Source organism: Primulina tabacum, chromosome 11 (assembly GCF_025594145.1).
Source record: "Primulina tabacum isolate GXHZ01 chromosome 11, ASM2559414v2, whole genome shotgun sequence".
NCBI lineage: Eukaryota > Viridiplantae > Streptophyta > Magnoliopsida > Lamiales > Gesneriaceae > Primulina > Primulina tabacum.
The window spans coordinates 4,521,399-4,545,568 of NC_134560.1; the positions used below are offsets into that span (position 1 = coordinate 4,521,399).

Below are 24,170 nucleotides of genomic sequence, written 5' to 3' on the forward strand. Positions count from 1 at the left end.
ATGTTCTCTCCATTCTTAGGCTCTTCCTGCCGTAAAAAGATATCTTCCTTTTCTATTCGGTTAACAAGGTGACATTTTCGTAATTTCGTGGACAACATTATTTGGATGAAATTTTATCACTGCCCAGTTCCAGACACGGGCTAAATATACAACTCATAGGCATTAACATGATATGTTGTGCATATCTGGTTCAGGCTCATTCCTAAACGTTATTTCTGCTAAATTCTGTTTCGATGATTGCTCATTGCTAAACATTATTTCTGCTAAATTCTGTTGCGATAATACAATCATGTGTACAACTAAGTTTATAAAAGATAAATATTTGAATTTATCGGACTCACCAAGAGGTATTATGATATTTTGATGGACCGGAAGCTTTAAAGTTTGTGCATTTAATTGCACGGTGATCATGCTGATGCTACTTAAGAGCTTTTTAACTTCGGTCTTGTTGGTCTTGTTATCAACAAGAACCTCCTTAGTGCGATCATTAGGACCCATGTTGTCTTTGTGACCTTCTCCTTTATCATCAAAAGCAGAGCTGAGCTTAAGACAGTCTTCAGCATTTGAGCCTGTAGCCCTTTGAAGAAACCGAGTAACCCTTCTTTTTCCCAAATGGAGTAAAAAGTTCCAGACAGTGTCTTACGGGATTTAAGTTGAGCGCTACCCTCGTCACTTTCATCTGACTTGGCCGACTGAATCATCACCTTACATCTGTTCAGAAATGAAAAAGCAACTTCATCAATAGAACTCAACTAACAAGTAAGATAAATTCACTAGGTCTTTCGATCACCTTATAGCTGGGTAGGTCATACAGGTAGCAATGCATTTCGAGACTGCACCCACCACAAAGGCAGAAAATGCAGAAAGTGCTTCTGGAGATGATATACCATCTCTCTGTTCGCTCGTTCTGTTCTTTAACAGTCTCTGCTTCAACTGATCAAACACGGTATACTGCATGGCTTTGTAATTTCCATTAGAATTGCTTTTGAATATATTTAGTTATCCACTTTCAGAAATGGAACTCTAAAAGAACAAGTATCAACCTGTATGGACGGATTTGTTGTAAGAAGAAGAGAGATTCCTAGACCATCAAATGCCTCACTCCAAGTTCCCTCAGAGAGGGACTTCCAAAGGCCTTTGGATTTCCCAAAATCACTAGTTTGCATTCTTGATGATACTGTATCAAGAGGCTGATCAATAAAACCATAATCAGGCTACCAAATTCAGACATAGTAATACATACACCAAAAAATATTAACGTTAAACTGGCAGGTCGAGACTCGCTATAATAAAAATATCCAAGATCCTTCGTATTACCAACCAGGGGACTAAAACCTTATAGACTTCAACCCTTTTTCATTATTCAACATAAAATAAATAAACACTCGTAATGCAAACAGAATGGTGCTGGCTTTTTTGCAAATGGGAATAGGGAAATTCCAGACATACCTGCGTTACGATGGCCGTGCATGTGCCAGCAGCAGCAGCAATGACCAGATTAGCTGCAGTTCCTATAGATTTGGATCCGCTTTCTCTTAAATACAATCTCTTAAAGAAACTATATCCATAGAAATAGACAAACTGTGAAATGAGAGCCTGCAGGTTCTTAGTTCCCAGGCCTTGATACAAGGAAAGTACTTGATGCCTGGAAACTGCTTCCCAGAACACATCCGAAATATTCCTGTTAGAATAAAAGTCATAGACTCAGCTTATTTAAGACAGCTGCTGCTTAGCTGACGAATGAGAGACATAGGCACAGAAGCTCTTCAAATTGTATGCTGTTACCATGTCATGTTGATGTGAGGACGTCACAGCAAACTAAGGTACCCTTTTCACCAATCTCAAACCCAATTCACAAAACGGTCTAAAATTGCATATACAGAGTTTTTGAAATTAGCAAAAGCAATAATTCCAAACACTGATATTTGGAGACAGCCAAGTTAATCTAAAATCTCAATGCTGCCATGGAATATGCTCGAGTCTATTTCTGTTTAAATCTCAAACCTCACGAGTCATAAATACTTGCAAAAGTAACAAGTCTGCATTGTTTAGCTTTCGCACCATTGAATTTTTGAGTCTTTTTCAATCCCCATGTTCCGAATAATAATTAGAGTCACAGTTTTTCCGACAAAAAAGTTGCCTGATTGAAATACATAGGTAATATAACGCAAAAATTTATTTAATTGATGAAATATCAAATAGTGTCCATCAACACTGTCTCTCCCCTTAAACTTCATCCCAGTAAACATGAAGAAAAGACGCGATTTCTAGTTTCCCAACTTCTTCAGGGACGTTATGACCAGATGACAAAAAAGGCATCCACTTAATTCAAACACCCAAGATTTCGCATCACCCACCAAAATGATGAAATCAAGCACACAAGCAAACCAAAACTATTCTCCCAGTAAACAAACACTTCCCCGTCCCATGCTAAAAAGGGGGGAGCATAATTCATTATAAGGATAAAAACTCTACACGACATCTAAAGTTTACATGTTAAAAAAAAGAAAAGAATCATGATAGAAGTAGATGTAAAATCACCAGCATGACGCAGAAAATGTACCTAATTGCCTATAAATTAAAATTATCAACCACAACACCTAAAAGAAGACAAAACCTGTATTTTTGGTAATGGTGAGCTCGATTTTCAGCTTGATACTTCGTCTTGCAAGTGTCGAGAGGATACAAAATGGTGGTGCTGACCAGAGCACCCACCGCACCCGACGTCGCCTCCACTAGAGACTCCAGATCCAAATCCATCGAAAAGATCAACCTTTTCACCCCCAAAAAAAAAAAAAAATCAAATCCAATTAATGAAGAGAAACAGAAACAGTCAAAGTTCAGATCAAATAACTTGCCGCCTTTCCGGCGATCGCGCTCCTACCACGGTAAAAATGAGTGGAGAACAAAACCTTGAAAGTCAGTGCAACGGCGGCGGAATCCAACAGTGAAGTCCAATGGACCACGACGGTCCGTGGTGGGTGCTTTTATGCCCGCCGCCGAGAATTGGGTTGGATAATCGATCGTCTTGGGATTACCAACGTGACGGCATTTTTGGGACCGACGTTACGTAATTTATTTATTTGATTGAATCTTTAAAAAAATTTCATTTAAGAAATATAAATTTGGATAAAATCTCAATCTTGATAAACAACTGTAACTATTCTCTTCGGGACTCAAAAAAAAAACAAATAAATAATAAATCTATAGCAATTCAATTGGCCAAATTTTTCTTCCCACTTTTCAAACTCTTAGGTACATGAACAGTGAGTATGTTTTTTGTGAGACGATCTCACGAATCTTTATCTGTGAGACGAGTCAATCCTACCGATATTCACAATAAAAAATAATACACTTAGCATAAAAAGGTAATAATTTTCATGGATGACCCAAATAAAATATCTGTCTCACAAAATACGATACGTAAAACCGTCTCACAAAAGTTTTTGCCATGAATAACACATTCACTATTTTATCTATCAAATTACAATATTAACAATAATTTCTTATCAATTAAAAATACTATCTTTCGAGGATATCAAAAAATCAAAAACTATATGTAGTCTAAGAATCCCCGACTGATTAAATGTAAATTAAGCTCAAGGAATTCTAGGTGAATTTTCCATATATATATATATATATATATATATATATATATATATATAGTTAACATACACATAATACAATGAATCAATACACACTACACGATTACGTAATCTTTGTATCCAACAGACTAGAACCACTACATGAATACACCGAGTAATCTTCTCTCGAATCATACAAATTAACAAAGGCCGAATGAGACGAGGATATATATTCACCTGCCGTGTTTCGGTCAACGTCATCTGAGATAGAATCTTGAATTTTGATTCAGACGTTTTAGAAAAGATCATCTCCAAACTATATCCCATTTCGTCGATCGGCCGGGCAGAGCTTTCTTTATCTTCTGTAATGCGTCTCTGGCTGTCTGTATCTGATGGTAAGCTCAGCACACGATGAGTTGCCGGTGTAATTCTGGGTTAATTAACCACGGCAACCATTTTATATCGATCGAGCTCGTTAATTCGGAAAAAGGAAGAGTACGGAGAGAATATGCATGGTTTCATATTTGAAGGAGAAAACAGACCAGTTTATCCAAATTCAACAGCGTCCACGAATTCTTTGAGGTCCTCCTCTGAATATAGAACCATTCTATTTGTTTTAACGTCGTGAGGCCCATGACTGCTATTTTTCGATACGCATTAGATAGATTTTTTAATTAACGCAGTAATATCAATTATGTTAGGCAATTTATGTGCGATGTATTCGTCTGATAAAATGTTTTTTAAAGATGAATAAAACACATAAACATTGTTCAAACACTCAAAAATTCAATTAATTATACGTATGGAAACTTATTTTAATGTCACGGGAATGAAAATGTAATAAATTTTGAAACTAGAAAACAAACAATATTTAAGTTTTTGTCTCCCCGAGTATCCATCTTCTCGTCTAAATTCGGCCCCCTCCACGTCAAAGCTAGGTTTTCACCTACTGAAAACACACGTTACGTATGAATATAAAAATTTGTCTAATTAAGGGGCTACACTCTTTGAGGTCCTCGTTTCAATCTAGAAAATTTTATTTATTTTTTAATGACGTGAGACTCAAAGTCGCTACTTTTCGTTAGTATATATCTTTTGATTAAGCAGTATTAATCAACAAATTACGTTAGTCTGGTAAATCATGTTGGGCAAGCTCTATATAACATGTTTGTCGGAGAAAAATATTGGTTAAAAAGAATAAAATGCATAATCATTCGTCAAACACTCGTTTATTTCACTAATATAATATGATTTAGACTAAAGGTGTTTATGATTTGAATGTCACGGGAAAGAAAAATATAATAACTTTCGAAATTAATTGAATTAAAAGAAACAAGATTTATGAGACTATATCGTCGGGTCTGTGTGTGGTAGGAACAATAATTTGTTAATTCTATTAAATGCACTCTCATTTTCTATGAAATTGATGTCCAAATTCCATCATGAAATCTGCCAAAAAAAATTTATTTTATGGGTTGGTGAAATCAAGTCAAGCAGTATTCATTTCTTATTTCAAAATAATGCCACGCGTAGTGTCCTGTTATGATTAACGTTTATTTTTTCCAACAGAACTAATTAATATTATTCCACATAGCTACATTTTCTATTTATTGAGAAAAGGGGCTTCTAGAAATGGAAAAAAAAAGTCATTATCGATACTTGATAATCTCGGACACATGCAACATTTGAAAAGAAATGATCTATGAATCCTAAAAAAATAATCATGTCTCTTACGAAAAGGATCTTCATGAATCATGCCCACCACTCTTTTATATCAAATGAATTATTATACTATTATATATATATATATATAGTTATTAAATAATGTGATCAAATGTGCTCTACGTGGATTAACACACAAAAAAAAAAAAAAATCGGAGGTAAAATTTTATTTAAATTACAACTTTCCTTTACATAGAAGAAAAAAAGTCTTGCAAAGGGAAAAAGTTGCCTACATAAAATCTAATGGTTTGGCCAAATATGAATTTGATTTGGATCATCCGTTGTGGCTGAAAATACTGTGCACTTTTTAAATGAGATGATCAATTGATCATTTCGTTTGCTCTATCATCTCGTATAAAAATGCACATCATCAGGTGCTGTATTTTCAGCCACAGCAGAAGATCCAAATCCGCCAAAGATATAACGTTAAGTTATAATTTATAAACATGAATTAGTCTAGAGTTCTACCCATTATGATAATTACTATTTAAAATCGAATTACTATATATTTTCAGAGATTTTTTAAAAATTATTAGTACTTCAAAGAAATAATTTTTTTTAAAGCAATCACTATTAATTTTTGGTAGGATATAATTTTTAATATTTATTTGAGATTCAAAATATTGTAAAATTGCGGTTAGTAAATTACACATAGTTTATCTTCTATTTTTAAGTTTGGTTCAATAGAATTTAAATCCAATTGTAATTTTAGATATTAAGAACTATTTAAAATCTATCAAAAAATTGTATCCTTCAAAATATCTTTTTTTGGCTTTTAATAATTGTCTCGATATATTTTATTTTTAAATTTTAATAATTTTTAAATTTTAATAATAATAATAATAATAATGTATTTTTTAAAGCTATTATTTTAAAATGGTGATAAATATGTCAAATTGCTATAAGAATTACTCAATTATCTCATTGGGGTGTAAAAAGAAAACAAAAGAAAGTGTTGGGGTTAAAATAAAAATGAACAATGTGTTGGGCACAAACTGAGGTTAACAGTAATAAGAAGAGTGACCATTTCAAAGCGTCCTTCTCGCGAAGCCGAGGCACGGTTTTACCCTCTATGGTTGTTGTTGGGTATGGCTGGTTGATAATTATACAAAATAAAGTTCGAATTTTCCGATAATATAGAGCGTCAATTTTCTCTTTCACCAAGAAAATCATAGTGATTGATAATCCAATGGATAATCCGATGCTAATAATCGTCACCAGCACTTTGATATCATCATCGGTAGTTATTTTTGGGATAGTGATTCTTATGTTGCTGCTCATTATCATACTACTGCTCATCGCTTGCAAATTCAAGCCATGGCGTCGCTTCATCTCCCCCGCCGGTCACCGCCGGTCGCGCATCTCGACCAAGGTCTGAATTTTTTAGTTGGGATAAATGTGATTTTGATATGAGTGTTGTGAGCTTTTGTCGTGAAGATGTGTTTTTATCAGTTTTCTGTTTTGGGGATTTAGGCGCTGTTTGGAAGTGCATGTTTTGTGTTTGAGTGGGCCTTTCGTTTCTTGGTTTTATGAGGTGGATTATGTTGTTCCTTTCCCCCCCTAATTTCATGTCTCCATTTTTGTCATTCTTGCAAAGTTTTGCTATTTTTTTGGCTCGTTTTAGTTATCTTTCTGGGGCTATTTTGAACGGACGAATGTTGATAATTTCGTTTATATGATGATATTCCCGTCTAGGTGTTGGACCCGGGGGGTGGGGGGAGGAGTGAGGATTGTAGATTATTTACTCTCAGATACTATCGTTTTTTCCCATGTTACACGCTTCTTCAGAGAACATTTGAAATGATCGTGATCATGTGAAAACTGGAGGGTTTCAACGCCACTATTTGAAATTCTCGGTTCTGTGTTTTTCTTTGCAATATCATGTTGTGTAACACAGCCAAATATTCATCTGTTCTTCCTGGAAAGAAAATAGGACTTTGATTTTGTGTCCTTATCCAATGCCACTTGGTTGTCAATGTTATGGAAGCTGATAGTTAAGTGCTTGCCATGCAGAGCATTCTTTGTTGGCGTTTAAGTTTATGTTCCTTAGGCTTGAGTAAATAAAGCTTGTGTTACATATATCTATCTCGAAATTCAATTATAATTCCTTTTACCCGGTTTAAGATTCCATTTTTTTGCTTATTCCTTAAGTTTTTCTGTGTTTTTGTATGTACCTAGCTGCATAATCCTCAGTAGTATTTTATATTGAATTGTCATCCACCTTATTAAAAAATAAATGTGTCAAATGGAAAATGATGCAATGCTGGCACCAAACGGAGGAACATTTTTCTTTCTTTTTTTTTTCTTTTTTCTTTTTCGGTTTTCGTTGTTTCCCAGTTTAGTTAAATCTGATGGTAACCGTGTAATGGTTATTTTGAGATTTTCCATATGCATTAGTTGGTATTTTACTTTTTTTACATGCTGATTTTTTATGCTTGTGTTTGAGCATGACATGGATTGCTGCTTGGCTTAGCTTGATGTAACATGTACCTGCAATGACTGTTTCATCTGAAAGTTTCCCACTGTGTCTTTTTTTCTTTTTCATGATTATTATGTGCTTCACATTTTCCAAAACAGGATGATGACATTGAGAGGCCGCTCGTTTCTGGAGACCAGGTTATTATTGAAAGCGAAGGCAATGTGCCTATCATTGGTGACTTTATTGACCCATCTGGTTGTCAAACTCAAGCTGGTTTTAGCTCACCAAGTTCTAATGCTGGGGAACCTAAACAAAGGCTTCCATCAACTTCTCACTTGACCCACAGTAATAGATGCTAACCGTTTTCTTTCGTATTTTAAGCTATAAATTATAGAAATTTTTTGTCCAATTATCGTTCTGTCCAGTTTTGCGTTCTTTTAGTAAAAAATATAAGTATTGTTGCTCTTTCCAGATGACAGCTTCATTCTCAACATTCCAATTAATTCTGAGGATTCTTTGGTGGGTCATACGCTGAGGCTTCCGATCGCTTCCAATAAGTTTTCTGAAGAACTGATACATGGAAGAAGAGAGGACACGGACTATAGCTCAAAACATGATCCAGATAAGAAAGCTTTCAGAGATCCTGTTCCTGCTTATACTGCAAATCAGAGTAATTTTCTCCTCATTGACTGTATAAGTTCTAATGTTCTTGGAGTTTTGTTGGCAGGATTTATAAAACCCATGATCATGATTTTCTCTTAGAAGTGCAGGAAGTACTATCATGCTGGAGGTAATTTCTGGGCCTTCTGGTGGGCTTCGGTATTCCGTACAGTCGACGAATACATCCAAGCTTCCAGTGACTATTGGAAGAGTTTTACCTGGTAGTATATTGTTAAAGGACTCAGAAGTTTCTGGAAAGCACGCAATGATAAATTGGAATGCAAGTGTAAGCTTAGTTCTTTATTGTGCTTTGTACTTGATTTTTATGCTATCTGCTTTCTGTTGTGATAACGTTGCAATGCTACAGAAATTTAAATGGGAGCTCATTGACATGGGTAGCTTGAATGGTACGCTCTTGAATTCCCAAGCAGTTCATCGCCCTCAATCTGGAAATAGACATTGGGGTACTCCAGTTGAGCTCTCAACTGGAGATACAATAACTTTAGGCACAAGTTCGAAGATACTTGTAAGTTGATGCAGCTGTTTGGATTTTATATTCTTGTCTGTGCTTCGTCTGTGAAACAATCTGTGCTGGAAAGTTTTTTAACATAGTCAGTGTGTGATCCTTTATAGCTAATCATTATTTGCTCCTGGTTGTATGTTTATAATATTGATGTATATGATGATGGTGTGTCCTTGTGCTATAAACTCATATGTCTCACTAGGTTTGTTATAATTTGACATCTCCTTCAGCTTGTCTTGCTGTTGTGATCCCATTTTTTATTGTTCTGGAAAAAGGAGATTAACCAGAAAAATCTTTTCTTTTGTGTCACCATGTTTATTATTTGTCTCCTTAGACTGTTTTGATGCGAGTGTTCGACAATGACAGGCATTTAAAGTCCTGGCATTTGTTTTATGGTACAATTCAACATGAAACTTTGAGAACTTAGCTTATATTCTATTTTAGTAAAGTTGGGAAAACATAGGAATGAAAGGGGAAGGTACACATCATCCTGGCATAGTTGTGGGTGCCAAAGAGGGTGAGGATGTAACATGTTAAGAATGTTGTAGTTCCATCTCATTTCCCTTCTCCTTCCAGTTTGGCTGAAAGGATGACTTGATGAGGTATAACTCAGTGAAGACTGAATTAACCTTGACGACAGCGTAGTAATAAGTTAAAAGTTGATATTTTTAGTTGCTGAGATTTATATCACACTTCATGGTCTATATTTAGTCGCTATAAATTACGTAACATCTCTACTCTTAATGGATTTATCTCTTACTTTTCGTAGCCTACCCCTTTGTTGCAAGTAGCGAATGAAATGTATGCCTGGCGGCCCTTGCCCTTCTGCAGTTTTGGCACTACCATTAATGGCTCCGCTCTTTGTTTAATGCTTTAGGTTCATATTACAACTCAGACAGATTCCAAGATTCCCTTCGGCGTTGGCATAGCATCTGATCCCATGGCTATGCGTCGAGGAGCAAAAAAGTTGCCCATGGAAGATGTCTGCTATTTCCAATGGCCTCTTCCTGGAACATATCAGGTTTTGGAGTCGTGTCTTATTTTATTGATTTATTTACATAAATGAATTAGCCATTTAGGTTTATGCTTTTCACTTGTTGCAGTTTGGAATTTTTGGCATATGTGATGGTCATGGTGGAGCAGATGCTGCAACATCCGCGGGCAAGTAAATTCACTTTCTTTAACTTGGACTATCAATTGCTACATGTGGAGAATCAGAAATAAAGTTTGTTTTGATATATAATCAGCACTATGATTGATATTGGAATTTTTTTATCTTTAATTATTTGCTGCTGTCCAAATTGTTATCCACGTAATCTACTTTTCTTTGAATTTCTAGAAATCGGAATGTTTTCACTGCAGTCGTCTGGAAGAAATTAATCCTCTAACATTTATCAAAGGACCGAAATGAAGCATTATTTGGTCTCTTATGTACTAACTTTAGTGGGTGCTTTGGGTTTACACCGAATGCTTCAATTTTCATGTTAAATTCTTGAATATAATTTCTAGTATCGGCCACACACTCTTATGGGAAACATATGCTTACTTACTGTTTATCCCAGAATAATGCCTGAAGTCATTGCTGACATCTTGTCGGATGTGATTATAAGAGAGAAGGTTTTATCACAATCTGATGCTTCTGATGTACTGAGAGAAGCATTTTACCAAACTGAATCACGCATTAACCATTACTATGAGGTTCTACTCTGCATCTCTGCCCTTTTGCCCTTGTTCTACCATATTTTCAGTTTCTTGAATCATAATATTCTAAAATGTGCCATGTAGATCACTATTTTCTCACGTGCTTTCTGATTGAATTACTGCACTCTAATTCTTCAATGATGTCTATTTTTTCTAGTATTATCTATATAGTTCAGTCTAACGTATTAAAGAGGAGGATTATAAACTTTGTGAAAAGCCTTATTGTCTGAAGAATAGAATACTGTGGGCGTACATTTCTTAGCTCGGTGAGATTTCAACTATTTGCAACAAAAAATTGTTAACCTTGTCTCCTTTCATTGTAATGATCTTGTTAGAAACACGGAATGCTGTTATTCATGAATATAGTGAGATACAGAAGATAATTAGTAGCTAATTGAGCTAGATTTCTACGGTTTGCATTTTTATAGGAAGCCCAAAATGGAACCCGCTGTAGGTTCTCTAGTTTCCTGACCTACATCTTATGATATGTTTAAGGATATGATTTTTTTTTGTGATATCAAAATTCTTTCAGGGTTGTACTGCAACAGTGCTTCTGGTTTGGACTGATAGTAATGAAAATTTCTATGTACAATGTGCAAATGTTGGAGACTCAGCTTGCATTGTAAAGTAGGTGTTGATATTTCACATGCTTTCGGATTTATATTTTCATCATGATAATTTTGAGACAGAAGACCATAGAATAACCAGTTTTATATTCTGAGTCAACCTTAATCTGTCAGTGTTGGGGGAAAGCAGATAAATATGACAGAAGACCATAGAATAACCAGTTATTCTGAAAGACTCCGTATGCAAGCATCAGGAGCGCCTCTGAGAGATGGGGAAACACGAATATGCGGTGATAAAAGCCGACTTTTGGCATTAAAAAAGTTTTAATTTGTCATCAAGCATATACTTACTTCATTAATTGTTTCCATTCAGGCATAAATCTAGGCAGGATGCTTGGAGACAAATTTTTGAAGGAGCAGGATGCTCGCTTCAGTTCGGAGCCCTATATAAGTGAAGCTGTGTATATAGACCAAACAAGCCACGGCTTTGCTCTATTGTCTAGGTAATTTGCTGAAAGTTCAAGTTGTCGTCTTCTTTTATTTTACTCCAAAATCTCTACTTCATTTTTATTTAATATTAATGCAGATTTCTTTTTTATTACTCACATTTTTATATTATTATTCCTTAAGTGGAATGATTTTTTTATCTCTCTGTTCATAGAAATAAGAACCAAGAGATTTTTTGTAACACGCAAAAACATCCCATTTCGAGGGAATAACTCTTTCTTTCTGTTTGGATACCAAGTATTATCTTCAAAGGATTCTTGCTCATTTATTGAGATGTCCCCCGCTCATTTGGAAATGCATGAAACTAAAAGTTTGCCTGCGTTTGCTTACCAAGTGTGTCAAAGATTTCATTTTCAAAAATAAGAAACAGAGCAGCAATTGATTTGACACGTTAGTGGATGGTTTTCTATTTGGAGGTTAAGATGTTTAGATTGCAGAGTTTTTCGGCAACATGCTTCACCTCCAACTCAACAACTCATTTCTGCATCTAACTTCCAAAACATAGTTTTTGTGTGTGTGTGTTTTTGCAAGGGAGAATACCATTCCCTCTGCATGATATATATTCAAAGGATCTCTGTGTTGCTTTTGCACATTTGTAACTTGGCAAATTCTTGGAATTGGATCTAGTGATGGCTTTTGGGACGTCGTTAGTACCAAGAAGGCTGTTCAGCTTGTGAATCAGGTAATCCATTGACTGATGTTCTTCAATTTGTTTCGGAGTTTTTGAGTTAGCAGTTTCTGAATCCTACTTCATCTATATTTTCCAGCATGCAATGGAGAGAAGCGCCATGGACAGAGACAATACCGCGGAGAAGATAGCTAATTTTTTGTTGAGTGAGGCTCGAACGTTGCGTACTAAAGATAACACATCTATAATATTTGTAGATTTTAGTAACGCTGACAGAATCCAATCTTGTAAACTTGATCCATGAAAAGATTCAAAACCAGTTTCATTTATACAAATTCTTTCGTAGCCGCTTACTCTCTCTTGATTTTCTATGGCTCTGGTCTTGGTAATTTATGCCACAGAGATTTATCCTGGGTGGGTAATTTGAGCTTCCAATTTGAAATTGACTCTGATAAAATTCTCGCTTTTATGTTAAGAGGACGATGCTTTAAATTAGCCGTGCAATCAACAAGCATCCGACTATACCAAATTGGACTTTATCATATACTAATCGTGTTTTTGTTGCCATTGCTGTCACATTCACCTGAATTCATTGCAAGATGACATCCCGAACATACGAAGAATTGAGGAAAACTATAATCTTTTAGTGCCTATATCGACCTCTTATGGGATACAACTCAACTCACAAACATACTGGCAACCACCACTTTTTGGAGTTCTTAAAATGAATGTTGACACAACGATGATTAAATCAACGATCTATTTCAGAGTGGGGATATATAGTGGAATGTGACATCAATGGTCATTTGATATTCGTTGAAGGACTGTTTATTCAATGACATTTTTCCTCCCATATTGCTGAATTTATTGTTATTGAGGAAGGATTGAAGAGAAACATCAACTTGGGATAGCCCAAATTATTGAGACAGATGCAATACAAGTAGTTAAAAGCCATAACATCTCCAGATGGGCAATTAGCTGAACAAATCCGCAAGCTCGGTTCCAAAGTTCAAGGTGTTGATGTCCATCATTGTTCAAGGTATACAAATTGTTTGGACTAAAATATTTAATTATGGAAGTCAAATTTAATTACAAACCCAATTAAATTATATAGGTCCATCAAATGTAACAGGTCAATTCCTATCCATTCAAACTGATCACAAGGCGCTGAAAATAGAGAAATCATGGGATGAAAAGCAGAAGAACGTGGATCATGGAAGAGTGGCGAAGAACCGCACAGTTATTAGGAAGAAAAGGGAGATTGGCCAACATAGGAAAGAACATAACAATCTCTCGCACAACTCTAGGTAACTTCCTACAGAATTCTCAAAATTTAGTCAAGCTTTTTCATGCTTTTTCAGTCCTATTTTAGCATCATCGTATATATTCTAGCACTATTTTGTTATATTTTTCATGTTTTTGTGATTTACTATTGATTTGTTGATACACAATCATGTTGTTAGTTTATTTCTATCAATTTCTATTGTCTTTTCTTTCGTTTTGTTGTTGTATTAGTTTAGGAGACTATAACGAATTGTCAAATTTAGCGTCCATAATCGTCGTAATTTTTAGAAGTTTTACACAAATTGATGCATTTTTGCACCTGACACGCCCGTAAATCGGAATATTGTAGAAACACAAATCAAATCACAAATAAACTGCTTAGACATAGATTTAGGAATCATACATATTTTGTTTTCTCTCATGTGATTCTGTTTTTATCTCCTCTTTTGTGAACAAGAATTTGTTGAATCTCTTTTGAAATGAAATGGTTTTATTCTACAATAAAAAAAAAAAACTTATGATCAATAAACTACTTAAAGATTATACGTCACTACCAAAGCCTCACTCCACAAATGAGCCTCTTCATATTTCATATTGTGGTCGGTACCACGTCTACGGGACAAGATCTAGCCCTACTGTTTCTTCTACGTGAAATGCAGCAGCAAGGCCGCGAGAAATTATATAAATTCAGAAATATGCCACAGATTTGGATCTCCATTTGCTCCGTCTGCAGGGACGTTGACTTGCTATGTCCTTAACATTTCATGTCCAAATCAAAATGATGAGCATCGCTCTGACCTGGTGTGGTTGTTGCTTCCCGCGTTAACCGATGTCTGTATGATTCTTTCTTTATTCTTTCCTCTTCACCGACTTCATCTCTTTCTTGCAGAATTCACCAAACGAACTGACCAATTCCATTCCCATTCTGCGAGTCCGCAAACGCTTTTCAACCCTTTAGCCATTGCACCTTCCCTCTCTCTCTCTTTCTCTCTCTCTCTCTCCCCAAAGATTTGATTTTTTTCGGTTTCTTTCTATCTGTCATGTCTTTCTCTTTGGTATGCATGAAGATGTTTGCTTGCTTACTCTTCGTTTTATCTTTCCTGACCTATCTTTCCTTTTCTCAACCCCTCAGAGGTAAGTCAAACCTCGATTCAATTGTATTTTGGTTTTGTGTTTTTTGTTTTTATGATGAATCCCTCATGAAATCTTGCCAAAATTTTATCCGGGCTTTTGATTTACTGATAAATTCGTAAACTTCGGTGTTTTTTTAGGTGTTTGCGGTTTTGCTTGTTGATTGAGTTTTGTTTAGTTAATCTATTAGGATTGTGCAGATTGTTTGTTGATCGATTCTCTTTTGCTAATGAGCTCAAATATTCTGTTACTTTGAGGTTTTTCAGCTTTTCTTTAATTATCGAATTTCATTTACTGGTAGAAATCAAATTTTCGTGGTCTTCTTTGGTTTTTCAGGTTTCTTAATTGATTGTGGTGCTTCTGTCAACTATACCTACAAAGGATTGCAATGGCTGCCCGACACGACCTACATATCGACTGGAATTTCCAAGACTATAACAGAACAAGTTCTAGTCCCAACTCTAGCCACTGTGCGTACATTTCCTTTGAAGAACAGCCTCTTCAAGAAATTCTGTTACGAAATTCCTGTTGATCGGACGCGGAAATACTTAGTCAGGACATCATATTACTATGGTCGAGTGAACGGGAATGTTAATCCTCCTGTTTTTGATCAGATAGTTGATGGGACATTTTGGAGTGTCGTTAATACGACTGATGATTATATAACTGGGAATTCGAGTTATTACGAAGGGGTCTTCTTGCCCACGGGAAAGAATTTGAGCATCTGTTTAGCTTCAAACATATACACTGATTCTGACCCTTTCATCTCTGCTCTAGAGGTTGTGCTTTTGATGGATCAGTTGTATAATTCGACAGATTTTAAATCTTATTCTTTGAGTTTGGTAGCTAGACACAAGTTTGGGTATGATGGACCACATATTGAGTAAGTATTTGAGCTCCTTTTGCAATGGATTGTCAAATTGGATGGTCTATGTATTGTCTGCTTCTTTATTTTTATTGAATATATTCAAGGCTTCATGGTTTAGGTTAATTTTGGAAGAAACTTGTTTGAAAATCTTTTCGTGTGATCATTTTCCTCTGTTCATGGTGTCTGTTTTCTTTTCTTTTAAATTTGGTTTTCTGACAGTGCTAATTATTCTGTTTGGTTTCCCTTTTTATTTTCAACCATTTCACAAATATCACGATTCAGTGAGAATTCTGAAGGTTGTTTATTTAGAAACGAAAGCCAAAAAGTCATTGTGTGTTCTGATGGTTCGACAATGCATACTGTTAATGGTCTTCATTTCTATTTAACTTCAAGAATGCCACTGAGCAGGTATCCAGATGACCTATTTAATCGCTATTGGCAACCATTCGGAGAAAACACATCTCTGCCATCAAGTTCAGGAGAACTAGCTGTTTCTGGTATCTGGAACCTTCCTCCTGTGAAAGTGTTTCACTCACGGTTGTTGAAAAGCTCGTCAGAAACTTTAGTATTACCTTGGCCACCAGGTCTCCTTCAAAGCGCAGAATATTATATTGCTCTTTACTTCGCGGATGATCAAACTTCTGTTCCAGGGAGCTCAAGAACGGTTGATATAACCATCAATGGTGTCACATATTACAATAACTTGAGTGTGACTCCAGCTGGTATAGTTGTCTTTGCAAACCAGTGGCCTCTTTCTGGCATTACAAATTTAACTTTGACTGCGGCTGTTGGATCAAGTGCTGGCCCTCTAATTAATGCTGGAGAGGCTTTTCAAGTGCTTCCTTCTGGAGGGAAAACGCTCCCACGTGATGGTATGAATCAGCTCTTAATTATCTATAACTTGGATGATTAGCGGGATTGCGTTTAACCATTCCCTACAATTCCTTTCCTTGTTGAACCAAATTCTTGAATAATAAAACTTATTTGATCATAAAATATTGTGAAGGGGCCGACACAAAATATATAATTATGGTAGGTACAACACCTTGGAAAATATTTTTCACTGCTGATGATGAGTACCTTATTCACCTCCTCAAATGCTCCAACGTTTTTTGAGTCTTGCGCTAGACAACAATTGTTTTATGGCTCTTTAAACTTTTCACCTGAACGAACCTCTTTACACTAAAGGACTTGCATAAAAATTTTCAGTCATCGAGCCCTAGTATTAATGGCCTATTTTTCCCCTCAAACAGGAAGAGGTACCCAAGTGGTTGATACTTTTGAACTTTTCCTCATGGAACTAAATGCCGACCCTAAATCAGAGATGTGATTCAAGTTCTCTTTTTCCTTTTTTCCTTTCAGTAATTGCAATGATAGACTTGAGAAATAGCTTCAAACACCCTCCGGCTGATTGGAATGGTGATCCATGTTTACCCCGTAGATATTCGTGGACTGGAGTTACTTGCACAGACGAGCCCCGAATTCGTGTTGCCACCTTGTAAGTTGGACTTTGTTATATGTTTTTCTTCAGGGGCGGAGCTGAAACTGCCGAGTTGAGGAATGCACATTTTTTAACTACATTTTCAGGTTTTTAAAACTAAAACGTTGTTCATATTCATTTATGGAAAAAATTAAACCAGTGAGCAAAAAATGAAGTTTTGGAAGATGAACTTCAATGCTATTTGTGCTTGAACTCCTGCACCCATTCATTCATCGAAGCACTCAAAACGACACTATAATCATCTTGGGCAAACAACTCTAGGAGCTAACCTTTTTTTTCCTATTGTCTTCAGAAACCTCACAAGCATGGGTCTTTCAGGGTCAATTTCTCCAAGTATTTTTAGGATGACAGCATTGGCTAGCATGTGAGTGAAAAACAAAATCTTCGAGTTCAATGAGTTGAATTGTTTGAATAAAATTTCATCGATAGCTTCCTGTTATTAACAGATCGCTTGGAAATAATAGCTTGTCAGGGAGTATTCCAGACCTCAGTTCATTGATCGGATTGGAAATTCTGTAAGTTGGGATATTCTAAAATTTCCGGCAATGGCCCTCACAATTATTTAGAGGATAGTTAATAAATTAATGAAAAATGAGATCTCGGTGGTTAATGATTTTCGTTTGCAACAAGGAACCGAAGTGCAGTTGGGGTTTTCATCAACTCAGACAATCTTGTTTCATGTCTTTTTCAAAAATATTTACAAATTAATTTTTTATTTGTACTAATATACTCCACCATTCAATTAGGCATTTGGAAGACAATCAACTCAGTGGAGTGATACCTGCATCTCTGGGAACACTAACAAGATTACGTGAAGTGTAAGTATTACTCAGAATCATTTTGTACAGTTGAAAGTCTAATGTTTCTTGCAGTTGTGCTTTATCTACTCATTTTTCTGTATTGACTGTTATTTTTTTTACCTCGTAGATTCAAATGAGGCATGCATAGTGTATGATCTGTCAAATATTTTATGCATTTTGGGACTAAAATTTCTGATGAGGGATCGGAAAATGTTTTAGCAATGTATCTAAGTAATGTTCTCAACGAGCTGCGTACATACTTCAACCTATAATTTTACTCCTTTACCTTCCTGTAGAGCTATGAATTGGTTGATAAAAATTCGATATATTCAGTCAAAATGCAAAAGCTTTACACACAGAATATCAGTGTTAGGCGACAGATAAGTCATGTCCTGGTCTGTGATTATGTGAAAATTTACTAAATCATTTATGCAATGCTTGTGAACAATTTTCTTTTGAAAACTGTTACATTAGCTAGTAGAAGAAAATAGAGCCCTTCTGAGATTTTTTGAGCTTTTCAAAATTATATATTTTTAAAATACCTTGCTGATTCTTGTGCGGCATATTAGAGCTCAGGTATGTAGGCTTTCCATTTATTATGGACAATCTGTATTTCTTTTGTTGGAATAGAAATTTGGCATTTCTTACAAGCTTTGCAAATGACCCATGCTAATATACATGCAGCTTTCTGCAAAACAACAATCTGACCGGCCAAGTACCAAGCAACCTTGCTGGAAAAGCTGGCTTGACTCTCAGGTTATTAATCGTTTAGCTAACCAACCTTTCCTTTGTTTTAATTTAATGGTGGAGTGATTCAATTACATTTTTGTCGTTCAGGTATTCTGGAAACCCGTTTTTGATACCACCCCAATCGTGAAGGAAACATTCAAACCACTTCTCTTTGGCCTGCTAACTTTAGATTCGAGAATATGTCAGGGTCGAGTTCTTCACATACAATTCCTGGAGCACTGGGAAGTCAAGTTTATTGTTCATCCACTCTAACCATGTTCTTACTTCCTATTTCTACATTCAATACGAGTGAATATTATTGTTTATGTAATTAGATAAAGTGCATCACTTTCTGTTTTGGTATTAGCGGTGTGTGCATATTGATGATGAGAGTGTTTTGGAGAGTTTTTGCTTATTTTAAAATGATTATTTTAGAGATTATTTTAAAGTTACTGGGAAGCTAAAGTAGAGATTGTTTGAAAATAGAAATCTAAAGTTAATACAAGCTAAAATTTGAGTGTTTGGAAGAATATTGCTTTCAAATTTAATTTTTAGTTGAATGACGATCATATCATTAAACTATATAAATTTGATATCTTTTAATTATCTAAAATTTGATACTCACTGTCATCAATAATATTTTTATATAATTAGTATTACATTTTGAAAATTGTATAAAAATTAATTTATTATGAATATTGTATCCAAATTAATTTAATTTTTAAAACATGAATGCTTGAATAAAAATATAAAAAATGACAAAATTTGTATAATACACAAATATGTATAAAAAAATTCTGGAAATGCAAAGCACAAGCAAAAAAATTGTTACATTCTTGCTTCTAGTTTTTGGATAAAACTTAGAGAAGTTAAAAGTCGACGTTCACATACACTCAGAAGCATTTTCATGCAGTTAAAATCTAGAAAGTGTTTCTTAGAAGCTCTCTCAACACCACTTTATATATTTTGATAGCAAACATATCTTCAGTGTCAATTTTTTCCCCATCATACGTTATTGTATAATTTTTTTAGCTCATTTGGAATTGTATATGAGATCTTGCAACATTGTTTTTTGTAGTTTCGTCTTAAACTTGAAGTAGGTCGATGGAACCACATGTATTTATTATTTATCACAAAGTTCAGTTCTCAATTCTTTTTTACATTGATTTCAACATATCTATATATTTCTTTAGGTATTATATCAAGTGAAAAAGTGATGCACAGGTAATTTAAGTCATAGTGTGGTTGCAGATGGGTAAAAATGTGGAGTGATGTCTGCTAAAGTTCTGGTGCCTTTCCAAGATCACGAAACCCTTTACTCACTTTTCGACGTCCACCACCTCAACCAGAAATTAATGGGTTAATTCTATAAAAATATTTTAATCTACCTGCACATTGCTTGTTCATCCATTTGGAGTAAGGGTGCATTTATTTCCATGAAACATGTCATGAATCTTGCTGGAAACAACACTATGGGTCACGAGGAAAGTGCAGTAACAGCTTTAATTTTAATGTCCAAAATCTCAAGGGTCATCGATCGCAGTTACTGCATGTATGCCTTTCTTTATTCATTGCTGACCACTGGATTAATTGTTAGCTTGCGAAGTACTTTTGAGTTTGCGCTGGTGGGAAAGCTGAAACATATATATTTCTTGCATTATCTGAACTCCGTTGCCTGATGCAGGTTGCATATGAACTGTACCGTACTTTTGTTTATTTTTAGCATCTTATAAATATTCTACTAATTTGTTAAGCATGCAGTAAAGTTCGTCAAACATCCACTTTTCCAGGCTCGTTTGAGAATTTTGAAACATTTAATTTATCAAAGAGAAACTCTAAAAAATCAAATATCATACATCTATATATATATGGATCATGTTTCCTGTCTTCTTCTTGCTAAACCACGAGCTAGATACTTGTAAATCATGTCAAAGTATTGGAAATTCGTTGCGATACTTGAAAACCTCCCCGAAAAAAAAAATATAAATAGCATTCACGATGCATAATTCAGCGGATAAATTAAAATCACCCAAAAAAATGAGGAAGAAAGGGGGAAGAATCATACTAAAGTAGCAAATACAACATCTCTACATCATAATGATCACCTCAATATCTTTTACCTCTCTATTAGTTTTCCTTTTCTTGAAGAAAACAGTTGAGGCAGTGCAGTGTTTTTGCCTTGGTTGCAAATAGGCACATTAATCACAGGCCTTATTCTTATATTAGCTGATCTCGTTCTTTCAAGGCCTTTCTTGATTCTCTTCACGACCTTTTCTTTATTCCATACCTCTTCTTTTTTCTCGTGATCCGCTGATGGAATTTCGGCTGCTGAGTTCGTGAAAGAAGACGAAGACGGGGTTAGAGTCGAGGCACGTTGTTTTTTCAGCCTCAGTAACTCCTTCCACAGAACAGTACATTTAGGTGGTCTAGGGGAGGGATCATCGTCAAGAAACCAATTGATTCTGCCCCCTCCCTTGTTATTTTTCTCGCTTTCTCCCGGCGTTTCCTCAATATTTATCGTTTTGAGGCTGACCTTGTCGAGTTTTTCGACATGATGCATTTGCCAGAAGGGAAGCAACTTACCTTCACTGAACAGTTCATCCGCTGTGATCATGTTGGTTAATTTTCCAGAAAGAAACTCGAATTCCACGTTGCGCGAAGCCCTCTCGGCCATCTCTTTTTCCGACCGAGGGTTTGGACATATGGAGATGAAGTTGTTTTCATCAAGAAACTCGGCCGAGAAAGAAATCCTGGGGCTCGAGCCGGGGCTAAAGCTTGGTTCGACGCAATTTGAGGTGGCTTGAAGGGATTCCATTTGTGATGGAAGTTGGAGAGTTTGGTGAGTTATATCATTAATGCATGAACTTTGAGCCACGAAATTTGGGTGTGCTTTAATCTTTATAGAGGGGTGAAGCATGCTTCTTACGGTTTGATTACATTGTTGACAAGAGTTTACTTTTTTTTATCTATATAGGTTTAATATTTGGCGAGGTAATGTTTTCGGACGGCTGGTAATATTAAAAGCTAGGTGGTCTGGTGAATATGAAACAAGTGATCTAAGGTTGTTGATGGAGTCTAGGGACAGCACATGGACACCTTGGAAGATAAAAAAAAAAAAAAAAGACAAAAAAAACTTCCACCATTGTCACCAATGATACCGAAAAGTGTTGGTTATAAGTTCAGTGATTTTTTGTGTCCATATCGCGAAATTTATCATGTATTAAACGATTGAGCATGTGTTGCATCTGGAGTAACAATCTACTTAATTATATTTTAATAGAACATGTTCAATTCATCGTGTGATACATTTGTCCCACGTCTTAAAAATTAAATATTTAAAATGAGTTTATAATTGACTTAATTATAATGGACTTCTATAGAAACTTTGGTTAATCATTTTCATAAAAAACGAGGACGAATACGAAGTAGATGCTATAGAGGGCTATTGTGCAGTCACGCAGGCGCGGACCCAGGCTCGAGGCGTAACAGATCGTCCGTTCGTTTTTGCATATCTTTATTTTGAATATAATTCAGATTATCAATTGAACACGTTATATTAAAACATACCGGGAGAGTTGGTAACACGGGGTGACCACTTTGATATACTTTTAAATTGTTTTTTTTTATTGTGTCGAATATTTTTGGACAATGATACTTGAGGCAGCTGCATGATTGATATATCTGTCAAATATCAATATAATATTACGCAAAAATTAGTGAAGAAAGGCAAATATATATTTGCGTAATCTTATATTGATATTTGACATATATATGGGGTTTTTTTAAAAATATTATAAATTAATAAAATAATTATAAAAATGTGACAAAATGTGAGGATTTGTAAAACTATAAAAATCCGGGACTTACTGTCCCGGATTCATATTTTATATTTTTTTTAAAAAAAAAAAGAAAGTGGGGGCACGGATTTAAAAAAATAAAATAAAAGGGAAATCGACGACGGTTTGTGCAAAACCGTCGCTATTAGCGACGGTTTAACAGAAACAATCGCTATTGGCGACGGTTTAAACAAAAACCGTCACTAAGGTAAATCCGTGAATAACTGTCACGGATTCTAAGAAGTCGTGTCAGTGTGTTTTCTTCTTTAAGTAGAAATGCGGGTATTCTTTCCATCATCGCCGAAAATAATTGTTCCTCATATTTATTCTTACAACTTATTTCTTTCATTCGATTTATATGTGCAAAATCCATCTTTTCTACTTCGATCATATATTAATATTATTTGTTGATTTAACGGCCATTTCATTTGAAGAGATACGAAGATGTAATGTTTAATTTCGTTGATAATATTATAATTATATATTAAGAAGTAATTTTTTTATAATACTTGTTATTTATTTCAGATATTAGCATCGTCCGTTGATATTATTACAAGTTCCGTATAATTACGCCAGAGAAGATAATTTAATTAATTTTTTTAATATTTTGTTTGTATTATTTATATTATATTAATGTAATTATAATTTTGTTCACTAACATTATATGATTAAGTATAATTTAGTTAAATAGTATATTTTTAATATTAAGCACGATATTAAAAAATAGTTTGATATAATATTATATTTACAATAATTACAATAATTATATTTAATTTACGTGATATAATATTATATCTACCATAATTACAAAATTTAATTAATATACTTAATTTAATTACAATAATTATATTTACTTAATATAATATTTTATCTACAATAATTACAATAATTACAATAGTTATATTTAATTTACGTGATATAATATTATATCTACAACCATTACAATAATTACAATAATTATAATATTAATTGTTTTATTGGAATTAGAATATGTATATACATTACAGACTTTATATTTACGCGAAATTTTATGTATACTATATGTATAATTATAATATTAATTGTATTATAAATTACGGAGATTAAAATTACGTGAAATTTTAAAACTTATTCTCAATATATTTTAAAAACGTAACAAAATACTTTATAATTTCATTAGTATTAAGTACACTAATATTAACTCATTCTTATATTAAATTAAATTATTTATATTAAAATTACTTCTTAATATATAATTATAATATTATCAAAGAAATTAAACATTACCTCTTCGTATCTCTTCAAATGAAATGGACGATAAAATCAACAAATAATATTAATATATGATCGAAGTAGAAAATATGGATTTTGCACATATAAATTGAATGAAAGAAATAAGTTACGAGAATAAATATGAGGAACAATTATTTTCGACGATGATGGAAAGAATACCCGCATTTATACTTAAAGAAAGAAAACACACGGAGTGACACGTCTTCCTAGATTCTGTGACTCAAGGATTTGTCTTAGCGACGATTTTTTGTTAAACCGTCGCTAGTTAAACGGTCGCCAGTAGCGACGGTTTTGCACAAACCGTCGCCGATCTCCCTTTTATTTTTTTTTTTTAAAATCCGTGCTCCACTTTCTTTTCCTTTTTAAAAAAAAAAAAATAAAATATATGAATCCGGGACCGTAACTTACAGTCCCGGATTGTTATAGTTTTACAAAACTC

General features: G+C 34.6%; 4 protein-coding genes across 8 annotated transcripts; 2 read left to right on the forward strand and 2 right to left on the reverse strand.

Annotated features, from left to right (window-relative positions):
* Positions 1–145: 145 nt before the first annotated feature.
* LOC142517971 (peroxisomal adenine nucleotide carrier 1-like) lies at positions 146–4,150 on the reverse strand. 5 transcript variants are annotated; one of them, XR_012813441.1, is made up of 7 exons: positions 2,913–3,189; positions 2,618–2,773; positions 1,450–1,681; positions 1,044–1,190; positions 791–951; positions 286–711; positions 146–240 (listed from the first exon to the last, which is right to left on the reverse strand). XR_012813441.1 is itself a non-coding variant. In XM_075620514.1 (6 exons), the coding sequence occupies exons 2-6, from the start codon at positions 2,758–2,760 to the stop codon at positions 423–425; spliced, it is 972 nt and encodes a 323-aa protein (XP_075476629.1). In that variant the 5' UTR covers positions 2,761–2,773; positions 3,822–4,150; the 3' UTR covers positions 146–422. The 5 variants fall into 5 exon arrangements, 4 of the variants coding, with proteins under 4 accessions (XP_075476629.1, XP_075476630.1, XP_075476628.1 ...); XM_075620514.1 differs by lacking the exon at positions 2,913–3,189 and adding an exon at positions 3,822–4,150 and having other exon boundaries at positions 146–711; XM_075620515.1 differs by having other exon boundaries at positions 146–711; positions 2,885–3,191.
* Positions 4,151–6,333: 2,183 nt separating this feature from the next.
* LOC142518681 (protein phosphatase 2C 70-like) lies at positions 6,334–12,663 on the forward strand. Its single transcript, XM_075621479.1, has 13 exons — positions 6,334–6,678; positions 7,884–8,070; positions 8,198–8,395; positions 8,496–8,671; positions 8,753–8,911; positions 9,786–9,929; positions 10,012–10,073; positions 10,471–10,606; positions 11,142–11,236; positions 11,350–11,465; positions 11,549–11,678; positions 12,310–12,364; positions 12,450–12,663. Exons 1-13 carry the CDS (start codon positions 6,496–6,498, stop codon positions 12,612–12,614), a joined length of 1,806 nt encoding a protein of 601 aa, XP_075477594.1. The 5' UTR covers positions 6,334–6,495; the 3' UTR covers positions 12,615–12,663.
* Positions 12,664–14,173: 1,510 nt separating this feature from the next.
* LOC142518898 (putative LRR receptor-like serine/threonine-protein kinase At1g51880) lies at positions 14,174–19,153 on the forward strand. The gene is made up of 9 exons (XM_075621757.1): positions 14,174–14,728; positions 15,062–15,608; positions 16,002–16,465; positions 16,956–17,091; positions 17,387–17,458; positions 17,541–17,609; positions 17,841–17,912; positions 18,579–18,650; positions 18,732–19,153. Exons 1-9 carry the CDS (start codon positions 14,635–14,637, stop codon positions 18,769–18,771), a joined length of 1,566 nt encoding a protein of 521 aa, XP_075477872.1. The 5' UTR covers positions 14,174–14,634; the 3' UTR covers positions 18,772–19,153.
* A 1,373-nt stretch (positions 19,154–20,526) lies between these two features.
* LOC142518650 (uncharacterized) lies at positions 20,527–21,670 on the reverse strand. Its single transcript, XM_075621441.1, has one exon. The coding sequence runs from the start codon at positions 21,538–21,540 to the stop codon at positions 20,740–20,742; it is 801 nt and encodes a 266-aa protein (XP_075477556.1). The 5' UTR covers positions 21,541–21,670; the 3' UTR covers positions 20,527–20,739.
* Positions 21,671–24,170: the final 2,500 nt, after the last annotated feature.

What these genes read in the sequence shown, in the direction of transcription:
- LOC142518650 (XM_075621441.1), bottom strand. Translation starts at nt 21,540, where the DNA reads ATGCTTCACCCCTCTATAAAGATTAAAGCACACCCAAATTTCGTGGCT.
- LOC142518898 (XM_075621757.1), top strand. Translation starts at nt 14,635, where the DNA reads ATGTCTTTCTCTTTGGTATGCATGAAGATGTTTGCTTGCTTACTCTTC. An exon ending in TATGATGGACCACATATTGA is followed by an intron (nt 15,609 to 16,001) that starts GTAAGTATTTGA and finishes GCCACTGAGCAG; the next exon opens with GTATCCAGATGACCTATTTA. An exon ending in TTGATCGGATTGGAAATTCT is followed by an intron (nt 17,610 to 17,840) that starts GTAAGTTGGGAT and finishes CCATTCAATTAG; the next exon opens with GCATTTGGAAGACAATCAAC.
- LOC142518681 (XM_075621479.1), top strand. Translation starts at nt 6,496, where the DNA reads ATGGATAATCCGATGCTAATAATCGTCACCAGCACTTTGATATCATCA. An exon ending in TGATAAATTGGAATGCAAGT is followed by an intron (nt 8,672 to 8,752) that starts GTAAGCTTAGTT and finishes GCAATGCTACAG; the next exon opens with AAATTTAAATGGGAGCTCAT. An exon ending in CTCTTCCTGGAACATATCAG is followed by an intron (nt 9,930 to 10,011) that starts GTTTTGGAGTCG and finishes CACTTGTTGCAG; the next exon opens with TTTGGAATTTTTGGCATATG.
- LOC142517971 (XM_075620514.1), bottom strand. Translation starts at nt 2,760, where the DNA reads ATGGATTTGGATCTGGAGTCTCTAGTGGAGGCGACGTCGGGTGCGGTG. An exon ending in CACCATTACCAAAAATACAG is followed by an intron (nt 1,682 to 2,617) that starts GTTTTGTCTTCT and finishes TTATTCTAACAG; the next exon opens with GAATATTTCGGATGTGTTCT. An exon ending in ATGACCTACCCAGCTATAAG is followed by an intron (nt 712 to 790) that starts GTGATCGAAAGA and finishes ATTTCTGAACAG; the next exon opens with ATGTAAGGTGATGATTCAGT.